Source organism: Tupaia chinensis, unplaced genomic scaffold (genome assembly GCF_000334495.1).
Source record: "Tupaia chinensis unplaced genomic scaffold, TupChi_1.0 Scaffold000014_1, whole genome shotgun sequence".
NCBI lineage: Eukaryota > Metazoa > Chordata > Mammalia > Scandentia > Tupaiidae > Tupaia > Tupaia belangeri.
The window spans coordinates 4,504,533-4,525,047 of NW_006159444.1; the positions used below are offsets into that span (position 1 = coordinate 4,504,533).

General features: G+C 39.6%; 1 protein-coding gene across 3 annotated transcripts in view; it reads left to right on the forward strand.

Annotated features, from left to right (window-relative positions):
- Nucleotides 1–20,515, forward strand: part of SYNE1 (spectrin repeat containing nuclear envelope protein 1) — a 596,966-nt gene that overhangs the window by 528,798 nt on the left and 47,653 nt on the right. The window contains exons 130-131 of one of the 3 annotated variants that reach the window (XM_027769865.1): nucleotides 3,868–4,034; nucleotides 19,268–19,430. In XM_027769865.1, the coding sequence (XP_027625666.1) occupies nucleotides 3,868–4,034; nucleotides 19,268–19,430 (330 nt within the window). Of the gene's footprint in view, nucleotides 1–3,867; nucleotides 4,035–11,845; nucleotides 12,029–19,267; nucleotides 19,431–20,515 lie in introns of those variants that run through there. The other 2 variants (XM_027769873.1, XM_006140001.3) reach the window with 2 other exon arrangements.

The following is a 20,515-nucleotide window of genomic DNA, read 5'->3' on the forward strand; positions in this document are numbered from 1 at the left end:
TATTTTGTATATCTGCTTGGATCCAGAACATTTTCCATGTTTATAGATAGGCTGATCAAATTCATTAGCATTTAAAAATGATTTGGATGATTCCAGAATTGTTCCTACATTGTTTTCGAACAATTAATCATTCATACAGGATTAGTTTGTGTGTCTCATTAGTACACACCTTCATCTCATGTATGTGTAGTTTTTTTAATTCGTCGTCCCTTGTCTGTCTAGACTAGAAGCCCCACTGGGATGGTGATGCGGGCTTCACTGGAACGTGGACTTTGTTTGGTCCCTTGCTATTGCTCTGCATCCTGAGCAGTGCCTGACTTCTCGTAAACACTGTCAGTATTTATTGAATGAATGAATTATAGTTTCATTCATTCTACAAAGAAATAGAAGTGGTCATTAAGAACAGTTACCTTTATCTGTGCACACACATAGAGAGAAAATAAATATGCTAACACCAAGATGTAATATTAATATCGTTATGCATTACCACTTAAAATTTCCAAAATTTCTGCTTAAAATAAGCTTTTATTCATTCGATATCATAAATCTGTAAAATGTGGGCTAGGATGATACAGATTTTATTTTAGCATCTGCTAATAATTGCACATGAGTAGTTGCTGAGTGTCAGAGAATGCTGTACGAGGCATGATTATAGGTTTTATGGTAATATTTGTGGTAAAGTAAATTTTGGTTAAGGTATGTTTATGCACGCATTGCTTTGCGTTATGAAATTTAGGATGCCCATTTTGGCAGCATGGAAAAAAAAACTCTCTCTTGAACAAAATACTACTATCATTTAAAATTTATTAAAGCATTAGTTTTGTCTAGGTAATTTTGTTCTAGTATTTGGCAGAATGTTAGAAATATTATTTACCATGGGAACCAGCAGTTAGCATAATGGCTATGTCGCTGGACTCCCACGTAGTCGACCGCAGTTCGCGTCCTGGACACGGTGGCTTAAAACTCACACCAGGCGCATGTGCGTGCGTGCCCAAGATCCCAGGAGGAGAATGGAGGAGAAGGGATTGCGGCGTGACCATCCCCCCTGGGGGGTGATTTCTCGCTTTCTGTCTCTATGTCTCTCTCTGTCTGTCTGGTGAGTGCACGCGCCCTATAGTGAAAACCTCTCAAAAAAAAAATATTATTTAACATATTAGCTATACTAGTTTGTACGTTAAAAACAAGCCATGGATTTTTTTTTTAAGAGGGTTTTGCCTTAGGGTGCATATGCTGGGGGCGTGGGGGTGGGGAGACAGAGACAGTGAGAGGGAAAGTGAGAAATCCTCCCCCAGGGGGTATGGCCGTACTGCAGTCCCTCCTCCATCCTCCTCCCCAGATCTTGGGCACACACACACATGTACCTAGTGTGAGTTTCAAGTCACCAGGTCTGGGACTTGAACTGTGGTCTGCCTTGCAATAGTCCAACAAAGTAACTTCTACACCATCTGCCGACCTTAGCCACAGAATTTTTTTTTAGAACTCTATGAGCTTGCTTCTTTTTAGTTTTTTTTTTTTTCTTTGTGACTATAGGATATGTGTGCTTGCCAGAGAGAAGACAGAGAGACAGAGAGAGAGAAGTAAGAAAGCAACCCACCTCCTCCTCAGGTGGGGCGAGGAGGAGATGACCATGCTGCAATTTCTTCTCCTTCATGCACATATATGTCTTCAGTGTGCTTTTCAACCTGCCAGTGCTGGGACTTGAGCTACAGAATCACCCATGTGGGATCTGGCTGTCATAACCACCACATTATCAGTTTGACCCTGTGGTCAAGGAAAGGAAAATAATGTCAAAGTTTGGTAATTTTGACACCGAAAAATGCAACTGATAAACAAACTGAAGCCAAAATAATTAGTGTCTCTAAGTATTAATACTCAAGATCAGTTTAATTAAAAAGCAATTCAAGGGACCAGCAATTGGCATAATGGTTATGTTGCTGGACTCCCATGTAGTCAACTGTGGTTCAAGTCCCAGACCTGGTGGCTTAAAACTCATGCCAGTCACGTGTGCATGCATGCCCAAAATCCTGAGAGGAGAGTAGAGGAGAAGGGACTGTGGCATGGCCATCCTCCCAGGAGGTGATTTCTAGCTTTCTTTCTCTCTGTCTCTGTCTCTTTCTGGTGAGTGCATGCGCCCTAAAATAGAAATCTCTAACAACAACAACAACAACAACAACAACAAAAGACAATTCAAGAAGAATATTTTATCATAAATACTATTTATTTAAAGCAAAGTATTTCTTTTGATTTCTTGATAAAAATCACCTCAAATTTGTGGTAAAATATTTTAACTATTAATGCATTTATCATTTTCATCTTTGAATCATCTTGTGTTGTAATAACATAAAAAGACAGAGGTGCTGGACACAAGGAGGAAACTCAGGACTAGGATGGGAAACCGATCCACTGGCTCCTCCCATTCCTTTGGGATATTTTTTGCTTAAGTAACACTTGCTTTAGAGCAAGAAAAGGTTAAAACATCCATGCTGCTTCATGGCAGATGATTAAGCTAAAAATGGAAAGGTTGACACCAAACATTGAATCTTGTCCCTGTGGCAAGAGTAAGAGGAGGGGAGACTGTCCTTTCATCTTCTCTTGCATCATAACATTTAATGCCCATTTCTCACACATTGACCATATGGAGCCCATTCTCTTAAACCGAAACAGTCTTTAAAAAGAATTAGCACAGAATCTGGGTAAATTAAGGTTTGAGACCTACTGAATCTCTAAAATAAATGTTTATTGTTTCTGGGAGTTAATTGTGTTATGAAATAGGGACATTATGTAGAGGATATCTCTTTCAAATGAAGAAACTCTTTTGGTAAAATAACATGATTGATACACATATATATACACACTTATGTTTATGTAACATGTGCATGATGATTGCATATATGTGTGTTTATATATACAAGAGCACACATACATCCACACATAGCTTGTGTACATGTGTGTGAATCTTATGTCTCTTGGAAACTCTTCATGTGAAGATTGATTCTAAGTATAACATCGGTCTAGTGATTAGAACAGTAAGATATCATTTCAAAGTTTTAAAATTCTTCAAGTTTTGTCTTTTGAATCTAATTTATACCTTTATTGTTTTAATGGCAATTTTTTTGTTGGGGGGAGAGGTTTTTGCTATAGGGCGTGTACGCTCGCCAGAAAGACAGAGAGAGACAGAGAGCCAGAAGGTGAGAATCCCCCCCCCCAGGGGGAACGGCCACACCACAATCCCTTCTCCTCCATTCTCTTCTCAGGATCTTGGGCACACACGCACATGGGCCCGGCATGAGTTTAAGCCACCGGGTCCAGGATTTGAACCACAGTCGGCTACATGGGATTCCAGCAACATAGCCATTGCACTAACTGCTGGTCCCTTTAATGGCCATTTTAAGTAAAAAGAAAACACCCCCCATTTCCTTCAAGAACATCAATATAAAAACTTAATTCTTCTTGTCTGTTGGTGATAACATGATATCCTCAGCTGGAGTGGTGTAAGGTGTATTTGTGTTGGGTAAATACACTTTACAAGCCAAGTGATATATAGTGATTGAATGTATAAAATAAATTAAAACAATAATAAAATCATTAAGATGCTAAAAAAATAAATAAATTAAATAAATAAAACACCCAGGAATAAAATTTAGAAAATTAAAAAAAAAAAACACTTAATCCTATAAATCTGCATGCATACTGAAAATAATGGGTTCTACTAATTCTGTGCACATGGACTGGTTTTCACATGGTGTTCCTCAAGCCTAAACTATTTCCTAGCAGTAGAAAACTGTAATTATCCTGTTTCTAGTAGGGTCTAGCTAAATGCATTAAGAATATGCTTTCTGACCTCTGTGATTGCTATTTTTTACTCAGGATTATCAAGAGGAAATTGCTGTTGCTCAAGAGAACAAAACACAGCTCCAGCAAATGGGAGAACGACTTGCTAAAGCCAGCCACGAAAGTAAAGCATCTGAAATTGAATACAAGCTTGGGAAGGTCAACGACCGGTGGCAGCATCTCCTGGATCTCATTGCAGCCAGGTAAAAGGGACCCAAGTACAGGACGCTTGTGCAGAAATCCAAAGCCTTTTCAGTCTGCCTTTTACTTCAGCTAAAGATTGCCTGATACACCCCTCTCTCTCTATGTTATCCCGTCATTTTGAAAAATGTTCATGCCTTTAATATAAGAAGCACTCTTGTGAACTTTAAAATTCTCCAATTTTTTTTTCCATTTCTGTGTCTTTTTTTTCTTTTTAAAGAATTCTTTTATTTAATTTTTAAAAAGCTATCATTATCATTATTTTTGAACTTGACCAGAGAAAGATGGGGGGGGTGGAGCAAGAAAGCAAGCCACTATGTCTGGGACTCAAACTGTGGTCATCCATATGGGAGTCCAGCGCCTCTAACAGCCACGCCACCTGCCAGCCCCTATTTTTTATTTTATATGTTTAATCACTATACGTCACTTTGCATGTAAGTTGAATTTATCCAACATAAATACACTTCTCACCAGTCCAGTTGCGAATACTAAACACATTATCATCAACTGATAGTAACCTACTTCTGTGTCCTATAAATGTCCTGTCTTTGTATTTTCCTCCTTAGTTTCTTCTCTTATTTCATGAATCTAGTATGACCTCTTGCATGGAGCTAGATGAGAGAGAATAAGATCCACACAAAACCCATACCAATGAAGCCCTAAAATAAGACATCCATGGGTTGTTCAACCTCCTATCAAAAAGAAAGGGAAACTAATGACCAGTAATTGTGAATGATTTTTTTTTCCTGCAGCAGTAAAACTAAGTAAAATTATTCCATTCCTACTATATACTTGGTTAGCAAGGTGTAGAAATAAAGCTGATTACTCTGCTTATTTGTAAAAATAAGCTACTGCATGATTGCAGTTTCATGCGTAGCTTTCATGAGAACTGTCCACAGCTGCCTTAGACCTGAGAGGAATGTTACATTCACAGTTTCTATTGCAGAGGGCGTATGTAAAGGGATAAAAGCAGAAAGAACAATATCTGAGACTCTTTACTAGCAATTGAAAATTTGATCTGATTGAATGGTACGCTCTGCAGTTTGATGTAAATAGATGTTTTGCTTTAGGTGCCCCTTGCTTCACATTGGAATATAGGCTCCTTGAGGTCAGGCAGGTGAATTGATTTCATTTGCATCAAGACCAGAACCTAAACTAAACTTAAGATGGGCTCAATAACTATTTCAATGAAAAAATGAAGAAATATTTGAGCATTTGAGTAGATGCACTTCTTCATGGCATGGCAGTCAGGAGAGTTAGGAAGTTCAAATGCTTCTGAATAATAGTCATTTAGAGCCATACTGCAGACACTTTTTAAATCTGAGTTTCTTTCCTTAGCTGTGGTGCACAAAGGGAAACATGAACTAACCTTGAATACTGTTACTTTGAACACATGGGCATGGCAATTCTAGATGCTAAGTTTGAAGACATTTAGTAAATATATTTATTTGCTAAAGGAGTTATCAAGAGTTTCTAACTCAAGAAAAAGCTGAAGTTATTATTTATGTTAGTGATAATTAAACAAAAGATAAAATAAATGGCATTTTTTTGAGAGGTTTTTGCTATAGGGCGCGTGCGCTCGCCAGACAGACAGAGAGAGACATAGAGATAGAAAGCGAGAAATCACCCCCCAGGGTGGATGGTCACGCCGCAATCCCTTCTCCTCCATTCTCCTCTCAGGATCTTGGGCACCCACACACACGCGCCCGGCGTGCAGCTTAAGCCACTGGGTCCAGGGCGCAAACCGCGGTCGACTACATGGGAGTCTAGCGACATAGCCATTACGCCAACTGCTGGTCCCCCGAAAATGGCAATTTTTAAAAAGGTTTGACAGTAGCACTGTCATAGCTAATGATTACTGATTACTGAACCCCTGCTGCAGGCTTTCCTATACATCTTTGCATGTGTTGTTCACGACTGCCTTGGAGGCGGCCATTATCATCATGCCTGTTTCATGGACGCAGAGCTGGCCGTGGCTCGGGCTTACCCACAGTCACACCCGTGTCGTGTGGCCCAGCCTGTGCTCTCTGACCCTGCAGCCCACACTCTGGAGCACTAAGCCCTCCTGCCCGTCAAGTTCGCGACTTCCTTTTCTCTGTTAGAGAGGATGTAGTTAATGAATGGGAGCGTCTTTTGTTCGTTGCATTAGTAAAGTGCTTACGATGTGGCAGTGACTGTGAGGGACCCTGGGGATCCCATGGTAGAGGCCCCTTCCCTCCGATGTTCTGGGGGGGACTGCAGATATATGAAAACATCAAGTGAAACTGAGTGCTCTGGTAAAGGTACTGTAAAGCGCTAAGTTGGAAACAAATATCTTGTCAAAATTGGTCAACAACTTAGATATATGGGCGGTTAGAATCCCATCACTATATTTAGCCTCACTTTTTAGTCACTAAAATGATAACAAAATCTTTTTTCAAAAGGAGACGTTGAAGACCTTTGTGCTATAAATATTCTTCTTAGGGAAAAACGCCTACTTGGTACACACCCCCGAGATTTTTTTCATTCAGATTCTGACTCACAGACTAACCTGCATTTCCTTGTAATCCAGTTCTACTAGTTAATGTCCTCTTCTCATTTTTAATGATGCAGTGATGTGGAGAGTGGGGAACGCTATGTGGAAAATGTTTTAAATTAACACGTGCACGTCCAGCCACCAGCTGCCATTACATAGTCATCTGGTGCTTTCTCTTCGGTCCAATGTATTTAAAATATTTTTGGATGGCTGTTCAATAAGAATTTTCTAAATGGTATTTAGTTTCCTTTTTTAAACATATACGTTAGTAAACCTGAATCAGTTATATATTAGGTCATCAGAAAAGTCATGACACATTTTTGCATAGAAAAAAGTAGAAAAATGCGTCCTGACTTTTCCAGGAATTCAATATTTAGAAGGCACGCAAGGTTTGTACTAAGATGCTTATGTCTTCCACGCTCATAGATTCTCATCATATACAGCTATAATATATTATATATATACCTTCGTGTTGTCCATTTCTAATGGTTGCCTTCAACATTACACCAGATGACGTGTCGATCATTCACACGTCCTAGAGTTAATACCACTCCCGACTCGTGGTCTTCCTGGCAGTTCCTCCCAGAAGACACTGAGCCACCACTTTCCATTTCCTTGTTTATCAGTGCTCCATTAGTGCACACACTGGTAGACAGCCGTCTCCCACACCCATCTCCAACTGTGAACGGCCAACTGGAATATTAAGTTTCTATGATTCAATCCCATTCGCAGCTCTGCCCTCTCACAACTTGTTTCTCACACTGAGTATTAAAGCAGAATGCTATCTAGTGTATGCGTTTTTGAAATTTCTGCACTGTTTTAGTGTTCTTGTGGGAATGGAGAGGTTACTTTTGAAGGTAACCGTATTTTCAAATGAACATCTTCCCTATAAATAGAAATATGAACTACATTGTCTAATTTTCAGCCATATAAGCAAAAGAGAGAGAAAAAGAGAAAAATTTACTGATAAAAAGACCTGTTACACACAAATAAAACACACACCGTATTATATCACTATTGGATAGCTTAGATCACTCTAAGTACAGAATAGATGTGTTTTACACTAAGTTTCTGTAAACTATTTTTAAAGATTATTTATTTATTACTTCTATGGGGAGAGAGAGAGAGACAGCCAGGCCTTCTCAACAGAGTACACTAAGATCCAGCCTTACCTCAGCTGACCTGATCATGCGCAGCACACCCCCAGCATACTCAGGGAGGTTCTAGAACATGAGCCCCTCTTATATCAGGTCCAGTTGTGCACCATGGCACTTACATCTGGCCCTGCACTGAGTGTTTAAACTTTCTCACCAAGCGTTTTTTGTTTTTTTTAAGGGGCAACAAAATTTTCTCAGTTTTTTTTTTTTTTTTAAGATTTATTTATTTATTTATTTTTATTATTATTTTTTCACTTCATTTTCTTTTATACATTCAATCACATTATTATTTGTCTTACAAAATAGATATATCAACAGGTGAACATTTCTCCCTAGCACAGTTGATAAAACTACAAAATATCTTCAACAGATAACACCACATTTCTTTGTGCCATTTTTCTTTTTCTTTTTAGAGGGTTTTTTTGCTATATGATGTGTTCACTCACCAGAGACACAGAAAGAGACAGAGAAAGAGTGAGAAATCACTCCCCATGGGGGATGGACACGCCGCAATCTCTTCTCCTCCATTCTCCTCTCAGGATCTTGAGCGTGCACGCACACACGCCCAGTGTGAGTTTCAAACCACTGAGTCTGGGACTCAAACCTCAGTGGACTATGTAGGAGTTCAGCACTTTAACCACTATGCCACCTGCTGACCCCTTACTCAGTCATTTTTAGAGGTCAACGGGTAATGTTCTAGCATTCTTTTCATACTCTGTAGACTTGTTCTGTCCAACACAGTAGTCACTAACAACATGTGGCTATTTAAATAACCTGAAATTGAATAACGGTAAATTGCCCCCTAGTTTTAGTTACAATCGTTGCACTAGCCACACTTTGACTACTCAATAACCACACGAGGTTTGTGACTAGTTTATTCGACACAGCAGATACAGATACATCATTATGTCAGAAATTTCTATCAGTCTGCAACCGCCTAGACAACAAAAGCATTTCTGAGTCCTTGGCTTTCATTAAGAGTCAACCTAAAAATTGCCATGGGTGAAACAGCGCCATGATTTCTGTAGAACTGTCCATCCGAGGATGCCGGCTCTCATTTTGTCAGTGAACCCTATGCCGAAACCCATGTCACAATTTCTCCAGAGCTTAAGATCAGCGGGGAATCCATCCTTTTGCATCAGTTGCTCTGTGCTCTTCATAAGAAAGGAATTTGCTAACATTTTTTGTCTTAGTATCTGAGAAAGTCAGATTCAACTTGTTTGAATTTTAAAAAAAACAACTGGATTTCTAATGGACTATATACCTCCTCTCCCTATCAATCTAAATCCCTTTCACCAAAACAAAAGCTCTTTTTTTAATAACAACAATCTTTGTAATTTATATGCATTTAACTCACCTGTAGTTCACATGAGGTCACCTAGGTACCAAAAAGATAGGTACCCAGGACCTGGTCCCTCTATACCTCCTCTCCCTATCAATCTAAATCCCTTTCACCAAAACAAAAGCTCTTTTTTTAATAACAACAATCTTTGTAATTTATATGCATTTAACTCACCTGTAGTTCACATGAGGTCACCTAGGTACCAAAAAGATACCCAGGACATGGTCCCTCACCACAGAAGGGCAAAGGTCTCAGAGTCTTCCCGTTTCTCTTTTCTCCTTCATCCTGTTCACTCCCAGCCACATGGCCTGTACTCACCACTGCTCCTTGTTCTTCCAGTTCATCCTTCCTCCAGATATAGCAGATTCTTTTTACTTGCTCAGTGGGCATGGTCTGTTCATAGCATGTCCCTCAGCTGTAGTAATGTCTTGTGTGAGGAGTCCAGGTCTCTTTTCTCTACTATTAATGGAATATATGTGTATCCGCCTTGCCCAGCACAGCAGTCTCAGACCCACACAATTCTTGGCATACACAGTCACTCCAGGAACCGTTGAGTTGCCCAAACCAAAGACAAGGGGAAAAGCAGCCATTAAGGGAGAGGAGAATAAAGCAGAGTGTGGGCTTAGGCCTTGTGTGGCCTCAATCACAACAGGTTGCTGCTTCAAGGAGTTACCTATGTCCTTGGTACTTAGGTGACCCCATGTGAAAATGGGGATAAGAATGTAGCTGGGTCACAAAGCCATCGGGAGGGCTAAATGAACTGGTCCCTGTAAACTATTCAGCACAAAGTGTGCCCTATACACATTAACTTTCATCCCAAAATGAGCTTAAAGGCTGGGTAGGTAAAATTTGCATGCAGTGCAAGGAAGTTTTGTGAAATTGTAGCAGCCACCCTCAGGCATTTCGGCTCAAGGGGAGTTCTCTCCAGAAGAGATCAGAAAATGTAATTCTTGGAACTTGTTGCTGGTATCACGTGAGAGTGGTCAGGTTAGAAGGTGCTTGGTAAGAATCAGGAATGCTTCACAGCAAGCACAGAAACAGCACAAAAATAATCAGGAGGCCTGAGTTCAGTTTACTCCCTTCTTGCTATGTGACCTAGGACTTACCGTACAACTTCTCTGAGTCCCAGCATCCTCATTTTCAAAATGTTCATTAAACTAACTGCTGTACCTTCAATGCACCAATGCAGAAGGCTGGGTTATGTACATTATAAAATGCTGTGTATGCCGGTCACATTCTTTTTACACAGCCACGTAGTATTCCTTACTATAAAAACACTATGATTTACCCAGCATTTTCTCTGTTGGTGAACACTGATGTTGTCACCATTTCTGCTGTAACTATAATGTGCCTTTAAAGCCTCGCCTTGCCTTATATTTAGTGACTGGACTATATCTATTGTCCCGAGGGTAGAGAAAAACATTTTAAAGCTTTATCATTTTTCTGCGTGGAATACCATAACCCATAGATGACTTTAAACATCCAGCATTGGTCATACTTTATTAAATGACCAGTAACTATTAATGTGGGGACTTATTTTCTTTAAAAGTTTAAATCATAAATTAGTATTTACTGGGGCCAGGAGATGATGTGTTGGTTAAGGCACTGGATTCCCATGTGGCAGACTGTGGCTCTAGTCCCAGATCCAGCAGCTTGAAAATCATGCCAGGCACGTGTGCATATGTGTTCAAAATCCAAGAGGAGAATGGAGGAGAGGAAATTGCAGTGTGGCTATCCCCCATGGGGGGTGATTTATTGCTTACTCTCTCTGTCTCTGACAAGTGCATGCACCCTATGGAAAAAAATTTTTTTTAAAAATGAACATATACTTAGTGCAGAAAATTTGTAAAACTGTTGAAATTCACAAAAAGAAGAAGGTCCCTGAAATTGCACTGAGCAAATAAATAAATAAATAAGTATTGTCAATAACAGTACTTTTGTTGTCATCTTAAAACAAGCTATTTTTGTCACTTTAAATTGTTATTTTTAAATGGATAAAGGCTTTGAAAATTTAAAGGGGAGAATAATATTTCTTCATTATTTTTCCTGCTCAAAAAATCTATTTGAGGGACCAGCAGTTGGCGTAATGGCTATGTCACTGGACTCCCATGTAGTCAACCGCGGTTCGAGTCCTGGACCTGGTGGCTTGAACTCATGCCAGGCGCGTGTGCGTGCGTGCCCAAGATCCCAAGGAGAGAATGGAGGAGAAGGGATTGAGGCATGACCATCCCCCCTGGGGGGCTGATTTCTCACTTTCTGTCTCTCTGTCTCTCTCTGTCTTTCTGGCGAGCACATGCACCCTATAGCAAAAACCTCTCAAAAAAAAAAAAAACTATTTGAAAGTAAAAACCAAATACTTTTCAAACAACCCCTACAACTCCCACTTTCACCACTGAGCTGTCGTATTGAACAGAAGAGTACAAGAAGTTGCTCCTTTTGCTACTACAGTTTGCTGTGCTATGGAGGCTTGGTTTGTCTGTTTGTATCTGGATCTTTGTCTTTTGTAAATAGCCTTCCTAGGACAAAAACAGCCCGCACGAAAGGTTGACTGTCCTTACAGGCTGGCAGAGTCTGCAGCCAGCATTATTCTAATAGCCTTTCTTTAGACCTGGAGCCTCCTCCTTGCAGATTACACTGAGCTTTTCCCCTTCTTACCCTCGTGGCCTACATTCCGGGAGATCAAGCCTGGCACATGTTAATGAATGTAGGTTTTATTTAGAAACATGACCACTTGTCACTGCTCAGTGTCATGTTATCAGGCAGAGACTACCAACATTTGTCTGCAGCGAGCATTTTCATACTTCTGTATACAGACAAGGGAAAACTTTCACCCTCACGCAGGATTTAGCATTTTGCTCTGTAGAACCTAACTTTTGCCAGTGGAAGATTCATGGTGGTGGCCGAGGACCTGCATGCTTCGAGGATGGCGGAGGATGGCTGTGTGGACACAGATCTCCCAGACTGTAACTGCGATGTCACAAGGCAGGCATCTCGTTGAGTTTCTTTGTCGTACATAGCTTTCTTGTTACGTGGGGTTTGGGACGTAGATGAGGAGGCTTTAATCCAGAATCGTTTTTGCCAATGTGAAGTGAAGAGGATCGGTGTTAGGAGATTGTTGGCCAGGGACTCCTAATAGTTGTTGGTTTCTTTTCTTGTCCACCTACTGAGCATGCGAACTGGATGAAAAGGTTAATGGACTTCATGACGGGTTGGCATTCCAGTTGTCTCTGGACCGTATGCGTCATACAAGGAATATGGCTACAGTAGACAGGCTGAGACAGAGGAAGGAGACTCAGAAAGAGACCCACTTGGTTCATCATCTGCTATTTAAAGGATAGGCTTCTGCTAAAGCTGAAATTCACCCTTAGCCAGTACATGACTTCATAACTAAAAGCTTTCCCTTCATTAAATAAAAATCTTATTTCAGGGGCTGAAAGATCTTACGTCTTTATGTATGAGAGCAAGAGTTGCTTTTGTTTCTGCTTGTAAATGTTGGCCCCTGCCTAATATAAAGCTTATAAAATATATGTTCAAGATGTACAAATTTATGTAGTGTAGTGCATTATACAAATGTTCAGTTCATGCTAGTTTTCACTTAGAATAACAGCATGACAGGTCTTCTTATTTTTAATTTATAAAGTTTTTTTTTTCTTTCTAGCAGCCCCCAAATAAATTTCTTTAGATAAATAGGATTTACTAAGACACTTTTGGTTTTATGATATTTAGAACTTGGATTTGTTTGTTTGGAATTATGGGTATGGTAAATTAGTTTGAAGGAAACCAGTGAAATATATGTCTATGTATAATATGCAAATGTATAAGCATGTATTTGTAAGGACTATATATGCATATATATGTGTGTGTATATGTGCGTGTGTACATATATATGTTCATGTGCCGAGATTAAAAGCTGGACAATTGGATTTAATAGTAGAATCCTTCTAAGAAGGTCGAGTGCCTGCCTGTGAGGCACATCGGACTGTGAAAGGAGGACCTTAAGCTGCAGCTGCAGGGACTTAGATTTATCAGGCTTGCTAAACTTACCCAGACATGTGACGGCTGCCAGCGTTTACTTGAATCATAATCCTGGATGCTACCAAAAGGAATATTGCCCAAACATCTTAAACTGACAGATAAATAAAATATTGTGTCATTTTTACCCAAGGATTTTCTTTAAAGAAATAATGGAAAAAACATGAGATGTGATGCCTTCCTGCAAATTCGACTTTAATAAGTCAAGGCAAGAGAACCCTGCCTTCCCCCCTAGCTCACATCTGCTCCCCAACACACGCACATACAATGCATTGTGCTATTTCTAGTAAAATATACTTTTTCTTAAATGAGAAAGGAAAACCACTTAAATACTCACCCCCATTGCCTTTACTAAATTTATACTCTAATTTGAAAGAGGAACTTGTCCCTAATGGACTATATGAACAAGCATTTCCATGTCACGATGCCCTTGACATATTGCACACTAACCGCTCTGACTTGGAACGCCTTTAATATTATCCAACATTACTAATCCTCTAATTTATTTGGCTAGTGTAGACAGTCAAATGGAACTGTGTTTACTCACATCCCTTTGTGCATTAGTTCTTCTGGTCCTACCTGTAAGTGGGTTTTGAACCAAGAACACAAATAATTTTTTGTGCTTGACACACAGACCGTTTGCAAGTGTCAGACCTACAAGAAAAACATAAGTATATGTTTGATGCCAAATAGAAACTTAAAAATTAAAACATGTTAATGAAGTAAAAAATATTTTACTCAGAACACTAATTATTCATATTTAGCAGGAATTTAAATAGTGGTCAACTTTGTACAAAACACTGAAGTTAACAAGGAGGGAGTTGGGAAAATCCAAACAAGGGAATTCATAGTCTAGCTCTCTAAAGAATTTACCATGTAGGTGATCAGCTTGTGTATAAATAATACCATGGGGTTAAAATAAGAGTACGGAGAAATCAAGAACTCTGGCCTCTAGTAAAACTTCAGTGTTAGTATGATGTTGCTGTAAAACCCCATCTTGAAGCATTGTCAGCATTGAGATCCTTCCAGGTCTGAAGGCAGGAAGCTAGTCAGGGGGAAGAGATTACTGAGAGGACATTCTTACAGGGTAAATCCAGGACACACATCCAGTGCTTCATGACATTCTTCATTCCTGATCCAGTGGGTTTATTGATTGTAGACTGTCTTTCTAGTCTGGGTCACTGTGGCCAGAGCCATGTAAATTCTGTGTCCCTGTCATAATTGTTGATATAATGTGCTCCCCAAACTTGCAACTGGTAATGTAAGTAGGTTGTATATTGAAGTTCTGAGAAAGATTGTTTGAGAACAATACCTTCAGTTGCCTAAGGGATAAGGTACAATTTGTAGTTAGAAAGCTAATTAAGTAGTTAGGCTTATCTTGAGTGGAATTATGAGTCATGATAAACATTATAACACATTTTTTATTCCCTATCAATAGAATATAGTATAAAATATGAACTTTTTTTGGTAGGTTTTTGCCATAGGGCATTTGCACTAACTGGAGAGAGCATATGCATTTGTAGAAGAGAAAAAGTGAGAAGTCACCCCGATCCCCACCCCACTGAGGAAATGGCCATGCTGCAATCACTTCTCCTCCATTCTCTTCTCAGGATTCAGAATTTGGGGCATGCACACACACACGCCTGGCATGATTTTGAAACCACTAGGTCTAAGACTCAAACTGTGATTGGGAGTCCAGCACCTTAACCACCATGCAACCTGCTGATCCCTGAATACACACACACACACACACACACACACATATATATATATACACACACACACACTTTTTTGTTTTAAGGAAGGGTATCTCTGTGTCATGCTCCTCCTGCTCAACCTCCTTAGTGGCTGGGACCACATATGCTAGCAGGCCCAATTCTGTTTCAGACAGGGTCTCACACTGTTGCTCAGGCCAGCCTTGATCCTCCTGCCTCAGCTTACCCAAGTCTCCAGGATTACAGGTGCACACCGTAGTTCCCAGCCCTTAGACTGGACCAGGAATCAGACCCAGGCCCCATGTGTCCCCAGGTTGCAGAACACAGAGTCTTAGTATCATATACTACCACAGCTGGGTTCATCTTTTTTTTAATACATATTTTCTTCTAAAACAAATACAAGAGAATGCACTTAAAAATGCTTTTATGAACTGAAAAAAATTTATTCAAATATAAGAATTATTAGTTATAACTAATCAAATATAGATATTAGTATGAATCGCTGGCCCGTAGTACAAATCCTTTTAAAAGCATTTGTGAGACAGTGTTCTGAGGAAAATGACAGGGAGGAAGTGTGCAATCGTGTGACTACATTTTGATATGGGAGCGAAACATTGATTAATTGAAACTAATAGGAGTGATAGTCTCAAGTTAAAGCAACTAGAAACAAGTCAAAATGCTCAAAATATTTCATTATGAGAGACATCATTTTTAGAGTAGTGGCTCTGAATCAGAGACATACATAGAATCATCTGAAGAGGAGAAGAGAGCTGGTAGTTGGCACTTGTGGTTTGAAAGTGCCTTCAGGCCATCTGTAACATCCCACCTTAAGATTTCTTTCTTTTCGGGACCAGCAGTTAGCGTAATCGCTATGTCGCTGGACTCCCATGTAGTCGACCACGGTTTGCGTCCCAGACCTAGTGGCTTAAAACTCACGCCAGGCACCTGTGCATGCGTGCCCAAGATCCCGAGAGGAGAAGGGATTGCAGTCTGGCCATACCCCCTGGGGGAGTGATTTCTTGCTTTCTGTCTCTCTGTCTCTGTCTGGTGAGCGCACACGCCCTATAGCAAAAACACCTCTCAAAAAAAAAAAAGATTCCCTTCTTTTGCATCTGAGAGTAATTGAGTTGGAAAATAACTGGTGATTCTAAGTTTTTGAACTCCAAGAATATTCAATTGCAGACCCTTCTCATCCCTAGAGTCTTAACAATCATGTTGCTGTTGACATTCTTTCAAGAAGATGCCTCTTCATTTGGGCTACATTGACCCCCTAGGAGCCTAAAATATTTTGCTTCTTGGCTGTTTACCTATACTTTGTGTGGGCCAGTGAAGCGGCTGTATGTCTTGAACCAGAAGGCAAGATTCATAGTCTAAAAGTAGAACTGAATGTTAAATAAGGGCTGTACCAGAAATCATTTGTCATATGCTCACTATCACTGTGACCTTTCTTTCAGAGCCATCTTTGTCCTCTCAGCCATGACAGGCTCTCAACAGCGACTCGTTCACTGATTTTTGCCACTACTTGATAACAGAGTTGAGAAATACTACCTGGTCCCTTCCAAATTCCTGCTCACATCCTACCCATATGGGGAAACCTGTTTGCAAAACCAGACGTTCTATCTCTGCTTCTGTACCCATGACATGGTCTCTACATCGTCCTTGCTCCATCGTTTATGTTTATCTATAATGTCTCTCCTTTCTCCATCTCTGGCTCCTTTTACATGCCTAGAAACAAGCTTATTCCTGATAATAAAACACATTAAACAAAAGAAACAAAGTATTTTTTTCTAGAAGCCAGAACATTCCAGAGGTTTCATACCTATTGATACACCTTTATTACTCACTGTCTTAAAATAATTAACGATGTGTCCTTACTCTAAGTGTATTAGCTTAAATGAAGCCCACAGACTTCAATGAACTACTTACTCACTCACGGTCTACTGAGTCCTTCCGAACTACAAGTTCCCTTTTGGTTCTCACCATGCTCTACTACTCTGCATTTGACAAAGTAGACCAGTAGTTTCCAATTTTAGCATGCATTAAAATCACCTGGAGTCCTTGTTGAAATTCCCTGGCCATATTCTCAGAGGTCCTGATGTATTAGGACCAGCTTAGGGTCCAAGAATCTGCATTTAAGTGAGGCTGACCAGGTGAACCTGGTGCAGGTAGCCTTCAGATCACACTTTGGGCAACCATTCCTTCTTGAATCCAGCCAGACAGAATTGATCACTCTTTATTTATTAACTAGAAACTTGATTCATTTCTATAGTCTAACTCTTACTACATTGTGTACCACATTGTGTTATGTTCATTGTTTATGCATCCAAATTTCCCATCAGAATACACATTTTATACAGGAAAGAATCAAGTCTTACTGATCTTTATCTTCCAGTATCTAACACATAAGACGATTGTTAGAAAAATGGCAGTTTTAAGGCATTTTTCCTGCTTCCCGGAAAAAAAAATGGGAAAAAAGTCTTATTAAAGCATGCTCTGTAGTGAATGCTATGTAAAACAAGGCTCTGAAGGTAGAAGACTTTGTACCTGCCTTCCATCACTCATAGTCCAATTAGGAGTTGATTACCTTCGTGTGCCCTACCACTACTAAAATTTGAATTGCTTGAGTACTGTGACATCTCACTGGTAATATATCTTAAGTGTGCTTCCTTTATCTGAGTTTCTGCCACAGTGATACTGAAATACAACCTAACAAGGCTGAAATTATGTTTGGTCAATATCAGAACTGTGGTTATGTAATCTGTGCAGTAATTATCCATTGGAAATATTTTTTTCTTGGGTATCCTTCATAGAAATATAAACTATGTTATTTGTAGAAATAATTTTTGTGATTTCTATTGCTGATATACTATTGTCACTGTGTTGAGTATAACAATCATTAATGCATTTTAAATATTTCCCATGTATTGGGTACCTACATTATTCAATTTATTCAAATATCACAAGCACTCCTGTACTCTGTAAGATTTATAGGAAAGAAAACAGAGACACAGGAAGCTTGTACAACCTGCACAAAATCACACTAGCCAAGATGGATGGGGCCAACTGGGCTTTTTTTTTAATACATTTTAAAAATTTTATTCCAAGTTCTTTTATACATTCAATCACATTATTTAGATGGCAAAGTGAATATTCTAACATGTGTGCATTTCTCCCCAGTCCAGTTGATAATACTATAAAGTTATCTTCAACAGATAATATCCCATTTCTTTATCCCATTAATGCTATGTCTCTCTATTTTTCTCCTTAATGTCCTTCCTCAGACTCTATTCCTTCACCCACCTTCTTCCCACCCTATATCTGGTATTCATAACCTTACTGTGTTTCTATAGCCTTACGTCACTCAGTTTCCACCATAGAGTATGGATACTCAGTATATATTAAATGGAGACATACAACGTCTCTCCTTCATGGCCTAGCTTGCTTCACTCATCAGCAAATCTTCCATATTCATCCACTTTCTGTCAACTTTCTGTCAAAAGCCAGGGTTTTTTTTTTTTTTTTTTTTTTTTATGGCTGAATAGTATTCTATAGAGTATACGTGCCACAGTTTTTCAATCTATTCATCTGTTCATGGGCATTTGGGTTGGTTCCATGTCTTAGCAATTATGAATAATGCCACAATAAATATCAATGTGAAAACATTTTTCCTACTGAGAATTCTTCTGTCCTTTGGGTAGATACCAAGGAGTAGGATTGTAAGATCATATGGAAGTTCTATTTGTAGATTTTTGAGGGATCTCCAAATTGTTCTCCTTTTTTAACACATTTAATCATTATACATCACTTTGCTTGTAAGTTGAGTCTACCCAACTTGAAAACACTTCATACTAGTCCAGTTGAGGATACAAAATACATTATCAACAACAAATAATAACCCACTCTGTGTCCCATAAATGTCCTGCCTCTCTATTTTCTCCCTTAATTTCCTTCCTTACACTCTCCCACTTCTCCCACCCTTCTCCCATTTTGATTCCGGAATCTATCACCATTTGGAATGCTTCTGTATCCTCCAGTCTTTCAATTTCCATCATCAAGTATGAGCACTCAGTAGGTGTTAAGTGGAGACATACAGTGTCTCTCTTTCATAGCCTGGCTTGCTTCGCTGAATATCCTCCAGTCTTTCAATTTCCATCATCAAGTATGAGCACTCAGTAGGTGTTAAGTGGAGACATACAGTGTCTCTCTTTCATAGCCTGGCTTGCTTCGCTGAACAGCAAATCTTCCATATTCATCCACTTTATATTGAATGCCAGTGTCTTGCTTTTTATGGATGAGTAGTATTCCATAGAATATATGTGCCACATTTTTCCAATTCATTCATATGTTCATGGACATCAAGGTTTGTTCCTTGACTTAGCCAATTGGACTTCAAACCTAGTTGCTGTATCTGCACAGGAGGGAGACATGAATGGGTCTGTCACTGAAGCTGGTGTCTCATCTTCTCTATCTGCAGGGTGAAGAAGTTGAAGGAGACCCTGGTTGCTGTGCAGCAACTCGATAAGAACATGAGCAACCTGAGGACTTGGCTAGCTCACATAGAGTCAGAGCTGGCCAAGCCCATAGTCTACGATTCCTGCAACTCAGAAGAAATACAGCGAAAGCTTAATGAGCAGCAGGTAAAACTTAAACCCACTGAAATCAAATTAAAGAGCCATCAAATGCCAGTCTTCTTGGTGGGACAGCAGAGCAGGTGTCAGATGGTGATTTAGCAAGGAGCAAGGAGAGTCAGCAGAAAACGAGGCAGGTCTGGTGATGAAGGGGAGGCTTTGTCTAGGCCAGTGTTTGGGGCAGGCAAGCTCCAAGTTCTGAGAGGAATAAGTGATAAAAATACTTGTTAGCCTGGCTATGGTAAAGCACATGGTTGGGCCTGGTGGCACACTCCATAGTCAGAGCTACTGGGGAGACTGAGGCAGAATCATGACATAGTAAGATCCTTTCTTAAAAAGACAAACACACACACCAAAGATCTTTGTGCCATCATAGGGCTAGTACCATTGGTCCACCAAGACCATCTAGGGTGATAGGTAAAATTTAAATTGCAACGATGTATCCAAAGCAGGGTTGACAGCTTTATTTATTGATCTGGGATCACCAGCGCACTAACTCAGAAAGGAGACCTTCTTTTTCTTTCTACAATGTTTGGAAAAAGATTATAATACATACTTAAAATTTTTAGGTTTAAAAATTGTTGTTTTGCAATGAGAATTGCAAGACCTACCAAGAAAGGAAGACGACTCTAACAAAATGCATACAAAAGTCGTATTCACTTCCCACTCCTCTCACTTACTCTTATCAAGTATATCTAGTTCCAGTTGCCAATAGTAAATACCAAACACCTCCCATGGGAAGTGTTGTTATTACAGGCCTTTGGGGTGTTTGAATTTTCAGTCAAGATTCTGGTTCCTTGTATTACATTTCAGTCATTATAGCCAATTTCCCTAACTTAATAATGCTATAAAATGTAAATAGCCTCTATTTTTAAAATCCTGTAAAATGGTTTATGTATATATTTTATCTTAAGGACTATTTAAGTCAATTAGAATATGTGTTAAAATAGTTTTAGGTGTTGAGTTTTAAAAAAAGGGGACCAGTAGAGGACGTAATAGGTACATCGCTGGGCTCCCATGTAGTCAACAGTGATTCGAGTCTCGAACCCAGTGGCTTAAACTCATGCCAGGCGCAAGTGCATGTGTGCCCAAGA